The sequence below is a fragment of the Bubalus bubalis genome, chromosome 8 (assembly GCF_019923935.1).
Source record: "Bubalus bubalis isolate 160015118507 breed Murrah chromosome 8, NDDB_SH_1, whole genome shotgun sequence".
In the NCBI taxonomy this organism is placed as follows: domain Eukaryota; kingdom Metazoa; phylum Chordata; class Mammalia; order Artiodactyla; family Bovidae; genus Bubalus; species Bubalus bubalis.
In genome coordinates, this window is record NC_059164.1 from 104,600,055 (window position 1) to 104,621,221 (window position 21,167).

The 21,167-nt window shown below is 42.0% G+C and overlaps 1 protein-coding gene across 1 annotated transcript; it reads left to right on the top strand.

Annotated features, from left to right (window-relative positions):
* The first annotated feature begins 14,386 nt into the window (after positions 1 to 14,386).
* On the top strand, positions 14,387 to 15,419 carry LOC102406025 (putative olfactory receptor 9A1). The gene has a single exon (XM_025290736.2). The coding sequence runs from the start codon at positions 14,387 to 14,389 to the stop codon at positions 15,329 to 15,331; it is 945 nt and encodes a 314-aa protein (XP_025146521.2). The 3' UTR covers positions 15,332 to 15,419.
* The last annotated feature ends 5,748 nt before the right edge of the window (positions 15,420 to 21,167 follow it).

Here is a 21,167-nt window from a genome sequence, read left to right on the forward strand (position 1 = left end):
GATGTTGATGGTTATTAAAATAACCCTGAGATATTTGAATGTGAAATGTGTAGAAAAGAGTCATTCCTTCTCTGACAGCTGACTTAAATGTTTGAATCCAGGTGCTGGGTCATCTTCACCTATACTGTCCTGTGTTTCCCTGGTTTTCTCAAAGCCTCAGCTTCGCATATGATTTCCGTGGGTGATGCCAAGTCCAACTCCAGGGTTTAACCTTTTCTTGAGGCTTCTGGCCCAACGTGCAACAGTGATAGTGATTCCTGGAGATTTTCTCAACCAGCGGTTGTAAGAGGAATTCACGCCTTACCAACACCAAGGTTGAATGTGTTAATACAGACAAGTCTGTATCTATTACCCTAGAAGTTTGTGAAAATATTTAGCTCTAGGAAATGGATCAGAAGATTCAAACAGATGGGGAGAGGGACATTGATGTTCCATCATTCCATTTGATTTTTGACTATGACTTGTGCTCATTTTATGAAAAATGGGAATTGTTTTGCGAATGTAATAAATATTTCAGATGTGATTTTGCAATTTTACTCAGCATCTCAGCCATTCTCACTTTTATGTAGCACTTTTGGAATTAATTAAAAAAAATTTTAAACCTTTATCCCTCAATCCAAGCAGCTGAGGTTTTTGAGTAGGGCTCTAAAACTCAATCGCCTTTGAAGACCTAGAGGGAAATATATAGCTGAACGACCCCACTGAATGTATGCATGTTGGAGAGATGGAAATGGGCCATGGCATTAACATATTGGCAGTAGAGTAGGTTGCAGATCCTCTCTTCAAATCTCTGACCCGGATCCATAAAGATGACCAGAGTGTGTGGTCCAGAGAGGGCAGCGATCATCTGGGAAAGATGGGCTTCTTAAAACCCTGGAGATGAAGAGAGAATTTGGACAGAAAGTCCATTTGGCCACTAGGTTTTTGACAAGCGTCTTGAATCCACTGGTGAGTTCACAGCTTGAGGATGGCTTAGGCTCTGTAGGGCTCCATGTAGTCAGGGAGAAGCACATAGCAGATTCGTTGGCTGATTTTGACAGCTGGGAATGTGTGGTAGTGGGTAAGGAAGGTCCAGGGAGTAAGGCGGCCTGGGTGTTGAGAAGCTCCTGACTGGGAGCTTTCAATTTCGCCCACTGCTCAAAACATCCATGGTCTCCAACTTGATTAGCCTCAGGTGGGAAGAGTGGAAGTTTTTTCAGCTTTTCCTTGACTATATCCCCAGTGTGTCTCTGAGCCTGTGCAAATTTTTTCCTCAGTGAATAACTATCCTTGGGGGTAGACAAGGAAGAGGAGGAAAGAGTCAAGGAGAATGAGAGAAAGGGACACAAACTGATTCCTCTTAGCACCATTATTTCTGTACTTTAAGTTTGTGTACTTGGCTAGTTATTCCTCATTATTAGTGAAGACAACAGAATCAGGCTGTCTCCCAAGCAGTGCCTTGTATTAGCCATGTAGGGGTGGCGGTTGATATATGAAGGGCAGCAGACCTTTTATTCCTTCCCCTTCTCTTGAAATGAATGCCTTCCAAGCGATCTCCTCTTGAAGGAGAGAATAGAAAAGCATCTCTTTGGGAAGCCTGAGCTGGGCTGGCTTCTCAAACAAGGAGTAAAGTGAGGCAGCTGCAGAGTAGATCAGCTGTACTTCAAATCATCCCTGCATAGCAAAGAGCAGGGTGCGGATGTGCAGTGCTGGGTGTAGACACAGCCCTGTGTCTGAGAGACCCACGACCCTGCTCCCTCTTCATCTCTTCTTTATACCACTTCTCAGTTTGTGAATGATCTGTGGCAAGAGGATTACAAGTTGAGAGGAGAATGCTTTAGAGAAGAGTGAGTGGAGGGAAAGATAGTCAGGTTGGATATTCTTTATCTATTGTATTGTTCTTTAATCTTCTAACTGATATATTCACTGAATAATATTTATAGAGTACACATTTTGTCAGACTCTCTTCTTGTCACTGGTTGTGATACTTAGAATGCTGAAGAACGTGCCTTCAAGGTACTTAATTCTAATGTGGAATTTTGATGTTAAAATGATAAGCACAAATGTGATATGATTTGGGGATATTGATGGAGGCCAGAAGAAATAGAAATACAGCCTAGAGAGTTTAGAGAATGAGATTTTGTATGTATTGTCATACAAGCAATGAGACTAAAAGGGGTCAGTTGAGCAAATGTATGCATCTAGTGAGCAAGGAGCCTGGCGACTAAGGAACATCGTACCCTCTGGTTTGGCATTTTCTAGCAGTTTTCTTACCCTATGGCTCTGGACAAAATAGAAAAGTCATAGAAAAACAGATACATTTTTGGAAATTTTACAAATTTCTCTATGAAGCTGAGATGATGGCAGTTTGGTCTGAGGGACAGACTATCTTATTTGAAGGTCTGGCTCCTTGCTGCAACTAGAGATTTGGGACCTCTGAATATAGAGGATGTTTTCTCTAAATTTCCACTGCTTTTTTGTTTTGTGATCCCCAGATGGAGACTGTGTAGGATAGATGGGACATAGGGATGAAAGTCCTGATTCTCTTCATTTGTTAGGGCCTCTCATCTCTCATGGCATATGATCACAAATAGAAATATAATGTCAGAACTTAAGGTCATCAACTTGGAGCTGGCTGGGTTCTTCGTGCTTAGAGGAGACACATTCACTAAAAGCACAGATGGAGGAAGACTTTTATCACAAGAATAAAGTTGAAGATAGTGGATAATCCACACTAGGAAGCCAGCTCCCCAGAAATAAGGGAATGATTCAATACTCTGTGTCACATTGTCTTATGACAATGTCCTTGATAGGCACAGATTCTCAACAGCACCCCTGAAGTGATGCATAAAACAGGTAACAACTTTAAAATGCATATAATCTAAATGAAGCCTGTGTTCAGTGGATACAAAGAAAAGAAGTAACCATGTCTGGGTGGGATTCGCAAGGCAAACTTTCTTTTGTTTTGTATGCATCATGGGCTTGCAGGATCTTAGTTCCCCAACTGTGGATTGACCTGGAAACCCTGGCATTGAAAGCTCTGAGTCCTAACCAGTGAATCAACAGATTCCCAGAAATATTTTCTTAAAACTGTTCCTATACAGCAGGTTTTTCAGGATGTGGACAAAACTGGCACAGAACACAGTTTACATCCAATTACAATACGGTGGTTTCCCTGATGATTTCAGGAGTTATTTCTTTTCTCAATGCTTCAAACTCCAAAGTGACAAAGTCATCGGAGCACATCAGGATGGAATGAAACTATGCTGTAGAGTTCATTTCAGGAGATATTTGCAAGATAATTGTCTTTACTTCCTCAACTCCTCCTCCTCACTGTCGTATAAAAGAACCTGGCATCCACACCCCTTCAAAATGGCTATTGTGAGACATTAATCTGCCATCTTCTTGGTCAACCGGCTTTCCAAATAAAATTGTGTTCCTTGCCTCAATACCTCGTTTCTTGGCTATGTTGAATAAAAAGATACACAACTTGATCATTGTCAGTGAGTTTTATTTGGGGCAAAATTAGGACTGAAGCCCGGAAGTTAGCACTTCAGATAGGTCTGAGAAACTGCTCCAAAGAGGCCCTGGGGGAAGGTCATTAAATAAGATTTTGGTGAAGGGGCAGCTCAATGCAATCAAATGCTTACTTTACAAAAGGTTTTTTTTGCTAGTCACGAGGATCTGATGTCACCATGAAGGGATTTAGTGCTTTCCTAAATATGAAGAGATGCAAGGATTGGGATCTTGAAATTGGTTCCTGAAAATATCTATCTAAAGGCTTGTCCCCTTAGCAAAATGCTGTTAGCCTTTGCCCTGCTTCATTTTGTACTCCAAGGCTGAAATTTTCTCTTACTCCAGGCATTTCTTGACCAGTCAATCACAAACGAAGTCCACCCTGAATATTCATTGGAAGGGCTGATGCTGAAGCTGAAGCTCCAATATTTTGGCCATCTGATGTGAGAACCGACTCATTGGAAAGGACCCTGATGCTCGAAAGATTGAAGGCAGGAGAAGAAGGGGACGATAGAGGATGAGATGGTTGGATGGCATAATTGACTCAATGGACGTGAGTTTAAGCAAACTGTGGGAGATAGTGAAGGACAGGGAACCCTGGCGGGCTGCAGTCCATGTGGTCACAAAGAGTCAGACACTACTGAGCAACTGAAGAACAACAACAAAAGATCTGTTCCACCAGATTCCCTGGAGTATAGAGTGCCTCACTGTCATCCTGAACTCCCTCAGGGGGTGTTGAAGGTCAACAGCTGCAGCTGCACAGGGTTCAATCTCTGCAGAAGCATGTGGCAAATACCCTTGGCAAGCGCCAATTTGTAATTGACAGTTAACCAAATTAGTTTTTACTGATTAAGTCTTCCTTTCGTCAACTAATCAGCATATAACTTTGTGTTATGTTTGTTTCTATTCAATGCTGCTGCTGCTGCTAAGTCGCTTCAGTCTATTCAATGACATCTTGCTTAATATGTATTATTGATCCATGAAGATGGAAACACAGCCAACAGCTTGTAACTCAGCTTGAAGAATTTTAGCAAACACGTATTTTAAAAAATGAAGCTTGTATAGTACTTATCTAAACTTATTTTCCCCATAAGGCACATAACAGCCTTCTTGCCCTTCGCACCAGGAGATAAGCATTTCAGCATTATGCTTCAGTTCAGTTCAGTCACTCAGTCATGTCCAAGTCTTTGCCACCCCATGGACTGCAGCACACCCAGCTTCCCTGTCCATCAGCAACTCCCAAAACTTACTCAAACTCATGTCCATTGAGTTGGTGATGCCATCCAATCATCTTATCCTCTGCCATCCCCTTCTCCTCCCGCCTTCAATCTTTCCCAGCCTCAGGGTCCTTTCCAATGAGTCAGTTCTTTGCATCGGGTGGCCAAAGTACTGGAGTTTCATCTTCAGCATCAGTCCTCCCAATGAATATTCAGGACTGATTTTCTTTAGGATTGACTGGTTTGATCTCCTTGTAGTCCAAGGGACTCTCAAGAGTGTCCTCCAATAGCACAGTTCAAAAGCATCAATTCTTTGGTGCTCAGCTTTCTTTGTGGTTGAACTCTCACATCCATACATGACTATTGGAAAAACCATATCTTTGTTGGTAAAGTAGTGTCTCTGCTGTTTAATAGGCTGTCTAGGTCTGTTTTAGCTTTTCTTCCAAGGAGCAAGTATCTTTTAATTTCATGGCTGTAGTCACCATCTGCAGTGATTTTGGAGTCCAAGAAAATAAGGTCTGTCACTGTTTCTGTTATTTTCCCATCTATTTGCCATGAAGTGATGGGATTGGATGCCATGATCTTCATTTTTTGAATGCTGAGTTTTAAGCCAATTTTTTCACTCTCCTCTTTCACTTTCATCAAGAGGCTCTTTAGTTCCTTTTCACTTTCTGCCATAAGAGTGGTTTCATTTACATATCTGAGATTTCTTGATATTTCTTCCTGAATCTTGCTTCCAGCTTGTGCTTCATACAGTTCAGCATTTCGTATGATGTACTCTGCATACAAGTTAAATAAGCAGAGTGAGAATATACAGCTTTGATGTACTTCTTTCCCAATTTGGAACCAGTCCGTTGTTCCATGTCCAATTCTAAGTGTTGCGTCTTGACTTACATACAGATTTCTCAGGAAGCAGATAAGGTGGTCTGGTATTCCCATAGCTTTAAGAATTTTCCACAGTTTGCAAAAACATTATGCTTAAGAGTCATCAAATTGGACAATCTTAAAGGAAATCAACCCTGAATACTCTTTGGAAGTACTGATGCTGAAGGTGAAGCTCCAATACTTTGGCCACCTGATGCAAACAGCTGACTTATTGGAAAAACACCTGATACTGGGAGATTGAAGACTGAAAGAGAAGAGGGTGACAGAGGATGAGATGGTTGTATGGCATCACACATTCAATGGACATGAATTTGGGCAAACTCCAGGAGATGGTGAGGGACATGGAGGCCTGGTGTGCTGCAGTTCATGGGGTCGCAAAGAGTCAGACAGGTCTTGGTAACTGAAAAGCAACAATAGCTTAAGCAGCAAAATCACCAACGAAATGCAAACAAATGTCAAAAATATGTTGCTAATTGGACAGCACAAAAGACATTTATTTGCAGTATAGAAGTTGCAACAAGAGGCAGGGTTGTGCCTTCTTCAACCTCAGTTGAGAACATGTACTCCAGGTGACTCCTTTTTCTGCTACAAGCATACATGCCCATGTTGATTAATGACCTTGGAAACTGCTTGGAAATACTGATTTTGGAGCTACACATAAGTTTTTGTGAGTAGATGAATGTGCAAATACAAAATATGTGAATAATGAAGATTGACACTACCATTCTTTTGTTGGGGCTTTTTGTGTCCCTTGATGTAAGGAATTAAACTGCTAGGAACATGAGAATAGACATCTTTGTGAAGATGTATCTTTTCATTTCTTAGGTAAATTTCTGGGAGCAGAATTGCTGTGTCATAGTAGCTATATCCTTAGCTTTAAGAAACTGACAACATTTTTCCTAATGGGTTTTGTTAGTGTACATCCCTTCCTACTTTTGAAGTGTCTGTTGGGTTCCTGTGGCCATAAACATCATTGTAGGGACATGTAGGGTCAATGAGCCATGTTCTGAATCAGGCAAGTTGGCTTTGCAATAAGGGTTCTGAGAGGAAACGTCTACCTACCTTACCTCCCTCAGCTTTCCTCAAGTGCCAGTAGCTTGCTTCACATACTACAAACAGTCTTGATAGGAGCTGACACGTTCGGAGCTCAGAGGCTGAGGGGCAGTAGCTGAGACAGCAGTGTCTTGGCGGCTGTCATCACAGTTCCCATGGGGATGAGGAACCCTGGGATGTTTCTTCCCTTCATAATGTAATTACTGTCTCCTTGTATGTTAGTATGATTACTGGGAAGGTCATATGGTGAACAGGAGAATAAAAATTTCCTGCATCTTCCTGTAGAAATCTGTCTGGGTGACCTGAATATAATCTCATTTCAAGATTATAAATTGATACAACTTTTTGGAAGTTGATTAGAAAGCAGCTAAGAAATGTAATATGATTTAGAAGCTGTTACTGTACAAATGTACATGTTACAGGTGAAGGTATTTACAGAAATATGCATGTGTATGATAGAACATTTCTGTATGGACATAATAGAAATTAATCATAGTCTTTAGATGTATGAGATGGTCAGGAGAATAGTATATTGGTGAGAGGGAATTTGCTTTCAATTCCTCTGTAAAACTTTATTTTCTTACCAAGAGTTGTTTTAAATGGAGTTGTTTTAATAAGGTAATTATAAATATTTAAAATGTTATCTTGCTATTTTATTCAGCAATCCAGCTGTCCTCACTTTTATATACTATTCATATTTGGGGGAGTCAGCCCTGTATATTGCTCCTTCTGCCTGTACCTCTCCATTTAGGCAGGTAGGAAGGTGCCCTGGTAGCATTTAGCACCTAAGGGAATATATGAATGAGCAGCACAGTTGGAATGTATGCAGGGTGGAGAGCCTGGAAGGGTCTGTGGCATTCACAGGCTGTGGGCTTAGGGTGCATGGCAGTTTCTCCCTCGTCTCTCCCTCTTCCCAGGTTCCCATAACTGTGGTCAGAGAGTATGTGGTAGGCGGAATGCAGAGATCATGGGGAAAAGATGGGGTTCCTGAGGATTGGGATGAAGGAAAACTTTTGACAGAGACCATTTGGTGGCTGTAGGGTTTTGATATGTGTGGATGTAACTGGTGATAGAAGCAAGGTCTGATGCTGTAAAGAGCAATATTACATAGGAACCTGGAATGTCAGGTCCATGAATCAAGGCAAAGTGGAAGTGGTCAAACAAGAGATGGCAAGAGTGGATGTCGACATTCTAGGAATCAGCGAACTGAAATGGACTGGAATGGGTGAATTTAACTCAGATGACCATTATATCTACTACTGCGGGCAGGAATCCCTCAGAAGAAATGGAGTGGCCATCATGGTCAACAAAAGAGTCCGAAATGCAGTACTTGGATGCAATCTCAAAAACGACAGAATGATCTCTGTTTGTTTCCAAGGCAAACCATTCAATATCACAGTAATCCAAATCTATGCCCCAACCAGTAACGCTGAAGAAGCTGAAGTTGAATGGTTCTATGCAGACCTACAAGACCTTTTAGAACCAACACCCAAAAAAGATGTCCTTTTCATTATAGGGGACTGGAATGCAAAAGAAGGAAGTCAAGAAACACCTGGAGTAACAGGAAAATTTGGCCTTGGAATACAGAATGAAGCAGGGCAAAGACTAACAGAGTTTTGCCAAGAAAATGCACTGATCATAGCAAACACCCTCTTCCAACAACACAAGAGAAGACTCTATACATGGACATCACCAGATGGTCAACACCAAAATCAGATTGATTATATTCTTTGCAGTCAAAGATAGAGAAGCTCTATACAGTCAGCAAAAACAAGACCAGGAGCTGACTGTGGCTCAGACCATGAAATCCTTATTGCCAAATTCAGACTGAAATTGAAGAAAGTAGGGAAAACCAGTAGACCATTCAGGTATGACCTAAATCAAATCCCTTATGATTATACAGTGGAAGTGAGAAATAGATTTAAGGGCCTAGATCTGATAGATAGAGTGCCTGACAAACTATGGAATGAGGTTCGTGACATTGTATAGGAGACAGGGATCAAGACCATCCCCATGGAAAAGAAATGCAAAAAATCAAAATGGCTGTCTGAGGAGGCCTTACAAATAGCTGTGAAAAGAAGAGAAGTGAAAAGCAAAGGAGAAAAGGAAAGATATAAACACCTGAATGCAGAATTCCAAAGAATAGCAAGAAGAGATAAGAAAGCCTTCTTCAGCGATCAATGCAAAGAAATAGAGGGAAACAACAGAATGGGAAAGACTAGGGATCTCTTCAAGAAAATCAGAGATACCAAAGGAACATTTCATGCAAAGATGGGCTCGATAAAGGACAGAAATGGGATGGAGCTAACAGAAGCAGAAGATATTAGGAAGAGATGGCAAGAATACACAGAAGAACTGTACAAAAAAGATCTTCACGACCCAGATAATCACGATGGTGTGATCACTGACCTAGAGCTAGACATCCTGGAATGTGAAGTCAAGTGGGCATTAGAAAGCATCATTACGAACAAAGCTAGTGGAGGTGATGGAATTCCAGTTGAGCTATTCCAAATCCTGAAAGATGATGCTGTGAAAGTGCTGCACTCAATATGCCAGCAAATTTGGAAAACTCAGCAGTGGCCACAGGACTGGAAAAGGTCAGTTTTCATTCCAATCCCAAAGAAAGGCAATGCCAAAGAATGCTCAAACTACCTCACAATTGCACTCATCTCACACGCTAGTAAAGTAATGCTCAAAATTCTCCAAGTCAGGCTTCAGCAATACGTGAACCGTGAATTTTTGATGTTCAAGCTGGTTTTAGAAAAGGCAGAGGAACCAGAGATCAAATTGCCAACATCTGCTGGATCATGGAAAAAGCAAGAGAGTTCCAGAAAAACATGTATTTCTGCTTTATTGACTATTCCAAAGCCTTTGACTGTGTGGATCACAATAAACTGTGGAAAATTCTGAAAGAGATGGGAATACCAGAACACCTGGCCTGCCTCTTGAGAAATCTGTATGCAGGTCAGGAAGGAACAGTTAGAATTGGACATGGAACAACAGACTGGTTCCAAATAGGAAAAGGAGTTCATCAAGGCTGTATATTGTCACCCTGTTTATTTAACTTATATGCAGCGTACATCATGAAAAACGCTGGACTGGAAGAAACACAAGCTGGAATCAAGATTGCTGGGAGAAATATCAATAACTTCAGATATGCAGATGACACCACCCTTATGGCAGAAAGTGAAGAGAAACTAAAAAGCCTCTTGATGAAAGTGAAAGAGGAGAGTGAAAAAGTTGGCTTAAAGCTCAACATTCAGAAAACGAAGATCATGGCATCCGGTCCCATCACTTCATGGCAAATAGATGTGGAAACATTGGAAACAGTGTCAGACTTTATTTTTCTGGGCTCCAAAATCACTGCAGATGGTGACTGCAGCCATGAAATTAAAAGACACTTACTCTTTGGAAGGAAAGTTATGACCAACCTAGATAGCATATTGAAAAGCATAGACATTACTTTGCCAACAAAGGTTCATCTAGTCAAGGCTATGTGCTGGGAGCCGGAGTGAGGAGCTCCACCCGTGGCAAAGGTCATGAGGAAGGAGGCTCGGCATAGGCAAAGGCGGATCGAGCCTCTGGAGTCCCCCTGGATATTCTTGAGCATCTACCCCCCAAAACCAGAGTCGTCCTACTTTACTGCTTTGTGCTCTTACCTCTGACTTTACTGGGGGCTGTCCCCCACCACCATCTCGCTCTCTCTGATAAAGTGTTAACTTACAGCTCCAGTTAATAAAGTTCCTGGGCATTAGGAGTGTTTAAATCCAAACCCCTCAGATAGCTCTCTAACTGACCTGACAAGTTTACCTGGACTCCTACAGCTATGCATACGATTGTTTACAGTCTCCCAGCCTAGGAAGCTTAAGATATTCAAATAGCTTAGAGCCTCTCAGAGAGTTAGAAACTGTCAGAATAAAACTAGTAAAAGATTTCATTGATGAGCCAATGCTTGCTGCCAAGTTTCCACATCCCCTGTATTGTATCCTTGAATGTGTATTAATTAATATACTTGGTATATAGAAAAAATAAGTAGTGGCCTTGGTGTTAGTAACTTTAGACCCTTAAGGTAATAAATTCTTTCCTTTGTTGTAAACCCACTGCACCTCTGCCCTATAGGAATGCAACTTTAACACCTTCGGAGGATGGAGCCAAACCTTAAAATAATTACTCTTAGAGAAAATAAATCTTATGGTTGACAAACCTTTGTCAAGAGTCATAAAATGTTAATAGGCCTTCTGGCCAGAAGATGATGTAAATCACCTAAACCATTTGTATACGATAAATTTGCAGGAAAGAAACCCTGGTTTCAATAAGGATCAAAGACTGCTGACTTTGCATGATTTCACACCCCCTATTATCCTCTATGTACAACTTAGGGTATAAAAGCCCCTGTTGAAAATAAAGCTACGGGCCTTGCTCACTGAAGCTTGGTCTCCCCATGTCATTCTTTTTCTCAATTTCTGGCTGAAGTTTCCATCTAGAGTGTGGAAGTCCTCTTCGACCATTTATTTGCCTGGGCTTCTAAGACCCATTCGAGAAGGTGCCTAAGGTGGGGCACCTTCTGCTATTCGAGATGGCACCTGTGGCCTCCGTGGTCAGAGCTAACCTGATGTCACAGGTTATATTGATTTTCCGTGTAAACCAAGCTACTCAGCCTCTTTTCTCCACTGAATTTTCCTGCTGAGCTATCCTCATTCTATTACTCCTTATATCTCTAATGAATATTTAAATAAAGCTATTGTATCCAGTGAAATCACTAATGCTGTCTCCCCTTCGAACTCCCTGGATCAGCCGGGGCTGGACCTCGGCAGCTATGGTTTTTCCTGTGGTCATGTATAGATGTGAGAGTTGGACTGTGAAGAAGGCTGAGCGCCGAAGAATTGATGCTTTTGAACTGTGGTGTTGGACTCTTGAGAGTCCCTTGGACTGCAAGGAGATCCAACCAGTCCATTCTGAAGGAGATCAGCCTGGGATTTCTTTGGAAGGAATGATGCTAAAGCTGAAACTCCAGTACTTTGGCCACCTCATGCAAAGAGTTGACTCATTGGACAAGACTCTGATGCTGGGAGGGATTGGGAGCAGGAGGAGAAGGGGATGACATAGAATGAGATGGCTGGATGGCATCACTGACTCGATGGACGTGAGTCTGAGTGAACTCTGGGAGTTGGTGATGGACAGGGAGGCCTGGAGTGCTGCAATTCATGGGGTCGCAAAGAGTTGAACACGACTGAGCGACTGATCTGATCTGATCTGAGAGCCAGTTGAGGTGTCTTCTGTTTGTGGGTCACTAGGCTCTGCAGGGCTGAATGGAATCAGGGAGACACAGAAGAGAGCAGGGTCTGGCAATGTTTTGACTGTTTTGATGACAACCAGGACTTAGGGTCTGAGGGGAGGCCATCTGGGCATTGAGAAACTTCTTGCCTCTGAGATTTCAAGTTTGCCCATGTCGAACTTTTCCATGTTCTAAACTTGATTAGCCTTGAGAGGAAAAGGGAAAAGTTTCTCTGACTCTCTTTTCATTACTTCTCTAGGGATTCTCTGAACTTAATAGATGTAGTTCCTCAGTGAATCAGTCTCCCTGGGGAGAGAGAGGCAAAGGAAAAATGGAGAGAGAGACACAGAGAACCATGGTCAGGCTCTCACAGCACTTTTACCACTTTAGTTTCCCCTAATTTGCTGGTGTGAGGTGTTCCTTCTTTGCCTGAGAGTGGAGAGAGCAGTAGTTTTCTGTGGCCTGCAAACCATGCTCAGCACTCATCATGTGAGGGGGCTCCAGGGCTGATCCCAGAGCCATAGAACTTTACAGTCCAGTCCCCTTCTCTGGAGGTGAGTGTCTGCCAGTGGGTCCCCTCTGTGAAGGAGCTAGCAGGAGAGGATTGGGATAGGAAGTTCTGGGCTTTGCTACCATGTAGAGGAAAGACCCCTGGAACATGAAGGATGGATTAAGGGAGCTGCATGGTGAACCCGTGTTTCCTTCAGAGCAGAAAGCATATTTTGCTGTTCTGAGTGCTGGTGACAGACACAGCTCTCTGTCATTACCTGAGACCCTGCTCTCTCATCCCTCCCTATTTCTTTTGTGTCTGCTTCCTATTCTGTAGGGGATCCCCAGGAAGAGATGCCACAGATTGACCAGACAAGTCCTCTGTAAAGAGTGAAAGAGAGTCCTATCCTATAAGCAGAAGGAAAAGCAGGTCAGGATGGATACTCTTTGTTCTTTCGTTGACCTGTTTGTGATTCATTTGCTGATTTATTTACTGAGTAAACATTAAAAGAGTACTTGTTTACTCTGTGTCATACTTTGTTCTTGGCACCAGAAGTGTGACAATGAATGAAAAAGACAAGCTTCCTTGAGGTACTTCAATTTCAGCTCCTGATTAGAGCTAATAGCCGGAAAATACAGCCTAAAGAGAGTATGGAGTGTGAAGAGGCACATGTGTAGCTTTAGAGATTCTCAAAGTGCCCCAGGGTCAGAGACGTTTGAGCAATGAGCTGTATGTGGTGAGGGAAGGAATCCAGTTAATCTCAGGAGCTCAGAGTGAGCCATTTTGATATTTTCTGACACCTTTCCTTACTTGTAGGACTCAGGAGACTATTGAGAACACAGATGAGTAAATATTCTCTGGGGACTTCCCATACTTCCCCATATTCCTAGGTCCAAGGCTGGTTGAACACAGGGACACATTTCCCATTTGAAAGTCTCTTCTTCCTAGAACTAGAAATTTGGAACCCTAGACAAGCAGAGAATGCTGCCTTACATCATAGCTACTTCCTAGTTCCTGGTTCCAGATTTTGCAGTAGGAATGGCAGATAGAAGTTGTCAAGTGGAGTCCCAAGGTCTTCACTTCTCCCGTTCCCCTACACTCTGCAGTCCCCTGGTGACAAGAGGAATCATCATCTCTGAGCTAGAAGTCACAAACTGGGAGCTAGTGAGGCTTCTCTAATTGAGGGGGCACATTCACTGTAATGAACAGAAGAAAGTGACTTTTACCATAAGAATAAGGAGGAAAAATTGGACAGTCAGCTCTAGGAAACTGACTCCCAAAAGTCTGGAAAAGACTCAATAGTTTGTCTCAAAATAGCTCTTATCTTATGACATCATCCTGAGTGGACCCCACCCCCCTGCCTGTCATCCTTCCCAGGAAGGAAGATGATACAGGTAACTGACTGGAAAACTTCAAAGTGAAGATGAGGCAAATGCATCTGTGTTCAAAGGAAACAAGGAGAAGGAACCATGTCTCAATGAGATTGACTAGGAATACTTTCTTGGAACTGTTGAAATGCAGTAGTTATCTCAGGGCATGGACATAACAGGCCCAGAAGACAGATTAGGACACTCAGGATGGAAGGGGTCATGCTCTAAATGAGTATGTTGTGGCAGGGAAGTCAATCAGGTGGTCAGGGAAGGGTGCAGGCAGAATGTCTAGTGAATTGAGAGACAAGGGTGATTGCTGGGGTGGGTGTGATCTTACGCAAAGAGTGGTGTTGGTGATTATTTCTTACTTAACTGGACATGCCCACTTATCTTTTTATATTATGCATGTCATTCATAAAACACTTAACATCAACTTTTTACAGGGAATAGTGAAATGTGGACCCTGCTGCTCATTCTATGGAGCCTGAGAGCAGGAGGTGATATTTGTCAAACTGTAAATGTGTTCAGTGATTTGAAATTAACAGCATGTTGTCTTTTCTTTGCCCTCTAGATTTCAAAAACAGCCAAAGCACAAAGCCAAATGTTGAAAAATTACTCTAGTGTCACTGAATTTTATCTCCTTGGCTTCCCTGGCTCTAAAGAACTACACAATATTCTATTTGCCACCTTCTTTTTCTTCTACTCTGTGACATTAATTGGAAACATGGTCATCATCTTGACAGTCTGTGTTGATAAACGTCTTCAGTCCCCTATGTATTTCTTCCTGGGTCACCTGTCTGTCCTGGAGATCCTGATCACATCTGTGGCCGTCCCTCTGATGCTCTGGGGTCTGCTTCTTCCTGGGATGCAGGTGGTATCTTTGAGTGCCTGTTGTGTACAATTGTATTTGTACCTGTCTTTGGGAACGTCGGAGTTGTTATTAATAGGAGCGATGGCTGTGGACCGTTACGTGGCCGTCTGTAACCCTCTGCGGTACACCATCATTATGAACAGCCACACCTGTCTCTGGGTGGTAATTGTGTCCTGGGTGTTTGGCTTCCTGTTTCAAATCTGGCCAGCCTATGCCACGTTTCATCTTACTTTCTGCAAATCAAATGTGCTAGACCATTTTTACTGTGACCGAGGGCAACTGCTCAAACTATCCTGTGACAACAGTCTTTTCACAGAGTTTATTCTGTTTTTAATGGCTGTTTTCATTATTGTTGGTTCGATGATCCCTACAATTGTCTCCTACACCTACATCGTATCCACCATCCTCAAGATCCCCACTGCCTCCGGCCGCAGGAAAGCCTTCTCTACGTGTGCCTCTCACTTCACCTTTGTTGTCATCGGCTATGGCAGCTGCTTGTTCCTCTTTGTGAAACCCAAGCAAACACAGGCCGCTGAGTACAACAGGGTAGCGTCACTGATGGTTTTAGTGGTGAACCCTTTTCTGAACCCTTTTATCTTCACTCTCCGGAATGACAAATTCATAGAGGCCTTCCGAAATGTCATGAAACGCTGCTATCAACTCCTGAAGGATTAGCTGTGTCCCGAGGGTGGACTCATTACCTTGGGCCTGAGTAAGCTGAAAGCACTGATTAAAATCTGAAATAATCATTTTCATCTGCAAACTGTTTGTGATCTACAGTTTAACTTTTAAATACTGACGTTGCTTCAATTGATAAGTGAGTCATTCCTATATGGTAGATTATTATTTTTTAAGTGCTTATATTCATTAATACATATGAAAATGCTTCTCACAAAATAAATTTAAGAACTGTAAATATACAAGTTATTAAAAACACTGATATATTTGAAAGGGAAAAGCGTTCAAAATGTTGTTCATTGTCTTACAGCTGACCTAAGTGTTTGATTCTAGGTGCTGGGTCATCCTCACCTATATTGTTCTGTGATTTTCTGGTTTTCTCACTGCCGGAAGTTCCCTATGTTACTTCCATGAGTGATACCAAGTCCAACTTCAGGGATCAACGTTATTGAGGCTTCTGCTCCAAGGTTCAAGAGTGACAGTGACTTCCTGTAGATTATCTCGACCAGCAATTGTGTTCATCCTTTCCTGGCACTTTCTTTCCTCCTTCCCCTCTGCAGCTCTCTTTCTGTGGTTCCAGGTCTTTGATTCATTTCTGGGTTCTTCTTTTCCTTTCCCCCTCACACACCCCAAGTTTACCACACTATTTTCCAGCTTCCCACAAATTTGTCTTTCTTCCTTCTCTCCAGCATTGCCATTCTCATCATTCCTCTAATCAGCACGTTGGTTCCTAGCTGATCCCCTGTTTCTTATGTCATTAGCACAATTTTATCAGCATCTTTTTTAGAGCATCTTTGTAATAACAAAATATTGATAACTAATATCAATAGTGACTGGTTAAATAAATTATGTTTTGTCTGTATAATAAAATATCTAGGTATAAAAGATTAAAGAAGCTCTTTCTTAAATGATTAGAAACAATCTTTGGTCTATATTGTAAAGTGAGAAAAGTAGAGTACATTGAATTCATTATTCATCCTTTTGTGTTAGGAAGGAATAGAAATGCATATAGATTCATATTTGATTATATTTTCATATGAGCACCATCAGAAAATCCTAATAGATGGTTTCTAGTTGGATTATAGTAGTGAGAATTGGCAGATAGAATGAGGAGGGGATCAAGACTTTTCACTCTATGCCCTTCAATATTCTTGTTATTATTTTTGTAATCATACATATGTATGCCTATGAAAAAGTTAATTAATGCATTTCTCTTGTGTCTTAAGACATGTACTAATTGAATTTCTTACCCTTGTATGGGTGCACATATTTGTGTAAGTATACCCCCCAATTGGAATTGTATATTTTAAATGTGTGAGCTTTATGGTATGTGAATTATATCTTTGTAAAATTGGCAAATATTGTACGTTAAATGGTGGAAAAGTACTATGAGGAAAAGTGAAATAGGAATGAAAGGAGCTATCTGTTGGGAGAGTGCTGAAATTTTAAATAAGGTTGTTAGGAAAAGTTTGAAAGAGGTGAAGTAGTGAGTCATGTAGACATAAGTTAAAGAACATTCCAGGCATGCAAACAATAAGCAGAGAGAACCCAGGGAAGGCATAAGCAACATGCTGGAATGGAGTAAGCCAAGATGAGGAAGAGAAAATGAAATCAGAGAGGTAATGGAGATTTAGATCATGTAGAGCCTTGTAAGTCTTTTAAAGACTTTTTTTTTTTTTTTTTTTTAGGAGTGGAGGGGAAAACTATTGCAGGGTATTAAAGAATAGTGACAGAATCTGCCTAATACTTTAACAAGATTATTCTGACTCCTGGGTAGTCAATCAATTGAAGGGCAGGAAGAAAGAAGGAGGGAGATCCACTAACTTTTGCTGTATAAGACACACACACAAAGCTCCAGTGACGTACAACAGTAAGCTTCTAATTTCATGCATTAGGGTTTCAGCTTCTCGAGGCTCGGCTTAGCTGGTGGCTCTGCTAATCAGGAGGGCTTATCTATGAGTCTAAGAATTGGATGGTAGTCAGCTGGTTTATGGCTGGCTCCCCACTGATGTAGCAACTGGGGTATCTTTCCTCTTTCTGGGCCCAGCAGACTCACCTGGGCATGTTTTTCCTATAATGATGGCAGAACACAAGAAAGCCCAGGTGAAAACACTAGCGGCCTCTTAGGACCTGGGCTCAGATCTGGCATACTGAATCTTCAGTCTCATTGTATTGTTCAAAGCCAGTTACATGGGAAAAAATCCAGAATCAAAGTGTGCATAATGTGGTGCTGGAGGCCATGAGACCAGGCAGAGGTTTACCAAGATGTCCTTAATGTTTCTCTTGGCTTGACTAAACTTAAGCTGGGCTTATTCCTGACTCTAGGCCCCTGGCATTTGCATTAGAACACTTGCAATTGTAAAATCTTTTCCTCTTCCTTTGAGATGTAAACTATTTAAAAAACCTGCTGCCAGTTTTACATCCCAAGGAGGATTTTCTTGGGACTTGGGAGCCATACCTGTGAAACATGATCATCAAGGAAGAAAATGCCCTTATTCTCAGTCTCTGTGGGAGGGGATGAACCTGATTTTGGTGGATACCAGATAGCAAGCAGAGATGGACTCATCACAGAAAAACACCTTTTACAAACTCAGGAAAACTCAGTGTGCTCAACATGTATTGATCAACCTCTCCTGGCTAAAGTCCTTCAGTACTTTTCCAGTAGTTCATTTCTGTGGTTAAAAACTCTCCCACTCTTTGAGTGAAAATAGTGCAGGCATGGGTTCCCTTTCCTGTTGTGATAACCTTGAATAGTCTTCTTTGCCTGTTTAATGTTGTCCAGGGCAAGTTTTGCTTTGACAGGGATGAAGAGAGTGAATATTTTAGATGATTTTCTAGTTAGCCATAGAGACCTTTACAATAACCTAGGCAACAGGTGATAATCATTTGGATGAAGGTGATGGCAGTAAAGTCTGTTTCTGAAGACTATATTTTATATATAACTAATCTAATATAATATCATCTTATTTACATCAATCTATAGACAACAGCATTTGTTTGGATTTGATATGAAAAAGAGATGAGTTAGTGACTATGCATTTTTGTGGGGGGGTCTAAAAAACTTGAAGGATAAAATTGTATTAACTGAGATGAAATTCTATTAACTGATATGGTACCATAGAATGAGCCAGTTTGGGGGCAATATCAAGAGCTCAGTTTTGAACAAATTAAGTGTGAGATGTCTAATATTAAATGTCTAAGAGAACATGTTGAAGAGACAGACATAATACCCTGGAGTTCAGGTAACTTCAGGCTGGATACGTAAATTTGAGAGTGAATGTTCAGTTCAGTTCAGTTCAGTTGCTCAGTCATGTCCGACTCTTTGCTACCCCATGGACTTCAGCACACCAAGCTTCCCTGTCCATCACCAATCCCGGGAGCTTGCTCAAACTCAAGTCCATTGAGTTGGTGATGCCATCCAACCATCTCGTCCTCTGTCATCCCCTTCTCCTCCTGCCTTCAATCTTTCCCAGCATCAGGGTCTTTTTCAATGAGTCAGTTCTCATCAGGTGGCCAAAGCATTGGAACTTCAGCTTCAACATCAGTCCTTCCAATGAATACCCAGGACTGATTTCCTTCAGGATTGACTGTTTTGATCTCCTTGTAGTCCAAGGGACTCTCAAGAGTCTTCTCCATCACCACAGTTCATAAACATCAACTCTTTGGTGAACCCAGGGATGGAACCCAGGTCTTCAGCAGGTGAATTCTTTAACAGCTGAGCCACAAGAGAAGTCAAAGAATACTGGAGTGGGTAGCTTATCCCTTCTACAGTGGATCTTCCTGATCCAGGAATTGAACCAGGGTCTCCTGCTCTACAAGGGGATTCTTTACTAACTGAGCTATCAGGGAAGCCCAAGAGTGAGTGTAGGTGGTATTTAAAGCTATGAGAATAACTGATTGGCCAATGGGTGAAGCACAGATAAAGAGAATAATAATACATATGACTGGGCCCTGAGTTTTCAATATTTAGGGACCAACTAATGAATAGGAGTCAGTGAGGGAGACTGGGTAATGGCCAGCACAATGGGAGGTAAACCAGAAGAGTGACGTCTTGATATACTATGTCGTATTGTCCTGAGAGGTCAAGGAAGATGACCACTGGATTTCACTATGTGTAGGTTATTGATGACTTTGATGATCTCACAAGAGAAGTTCTCATAACACTTTCTTGATAGCTCTAAAACTCAGGGAATATCATAAAAATCTTCTGTATCTTCAGCTTCTTCTTTGAATGTTACACAGGTCTTTGTGCTGTACTTGAAACATACTTCCTCTAAGGATGCTGTGCACCCAGAGGTCCCTTGAAGTTATATGTACATAGAAGATCTTGTATGAACCATGGGTGGGAGTGCCTTGTAAATGAAGCAGTGTGATTGATTCAGTTCTTTGTATCTGCACTTGAGAGACATTGACCATGAACTGTAGCTTTGGAGATATTCAAATACCTCTGCTGCCTCAGACTCATGGCTGGTAGTGAAGATGGTCTGAAGGAAGCTTGAGGACCCACTGCAGGAGACTTTGGTGAATCCTAAATCACCATGTCAGTCAGAGGTGAGGGGAACGTAGAGGAGAGCTAAGACTTCTACTGCATTGTTACTTGGTCTGTGCTGGGGGAAACTCAGCAGGTGAAGTAGGACTAACCTGAAGACAAAGACTTCTGAAAGTAGGGGGTTGGCAGCAGGGACAATGGGCAAAGGCTGCCTATACCTGATGCCTTCAGTCATCCATCCATCCATCCATGTTGATTTGTCAACATTGAGGACGGTGACTTTATCTCCCATGGAGGACTGATCCAACAAGAGGATCAGTGACTTTACTCGTGGGACCAGTAGGTCACACAGAGAGGAAGAGGAATTTGTGTGTAAGCCAGAGACAAGGAAAGCATGGCATTGATGTCCAGGGGGCCACAGAAATTTTGAGCCACCTTTCCCTGACTTGGGCAGGTTTTTATTCCCATGTTGTAAAGGAGTAGACAGGTTGTGAGAAATGGTGTCTTGCCTACATTCAGCTTCTTGCAAATTAAAGAGTCGCTTCTTGGATGAAGAGCTCAACTTCAAATCTTCCACAGTGTGTGTCCCTCATTGTGTATTGCTGTTGAAATACACACACAGTGTGGATATTATTTCATATATCTCTAAAAGAGTTTTGTGAGCCAGGTATTACTGCTTCAGGTAATAGGTAAGGGAATCAAGGCACAGAATGAGTAAGAAATCCATACGGATTCACATATCATATTGGATGCACAATCAAAACTCTAATCCAATAGTTTATTAAATTTCCATTGCTTTTTAAGAAAATAATACCACTGCTTCCCAATAAGGCTACAGTTACTTCCTCTTCTAAGGATTCAGGAACCCTCCCCCCAGTCTCCAGTGAAAGTGAAAGTCACTCAGTCGTTGTTTGACTCTTTGGGCCCCAGTGGACTGTAGCCTGCCAGGTTCCTCTGTCCATGGAATTCTTCAGGCAAAAATACTGGAGTGGGTTGCCATTTCCTTCTCCAGGGAATCTTCCTGACCCAGGGATCGAACCTGGGTCTTGTACATTGCAGCTGGATTCTTTACTGTCTGAGCTACCAGGGAAGCCCATTCTCTAGGAATGAACTTAAACCAAAGTCCACATATTTGCTCCCAGCTCCCCTCACCAACAGCCCCATCCCAGCTCCCTGTGGTTAGAACTTGTGCGGAAGTACCGCCTCATCTTGGGGAAAAATTGAGCCGCCCACCAGGGAAACCACTCAGTGTCTACATTTTCTGACTATTAAAGCCTGTGACTTATTCTGTCATAAAACAGGAAGTGTGGCAACCTCAGTTCTCCCTTTGCCAAACAGAAGGGT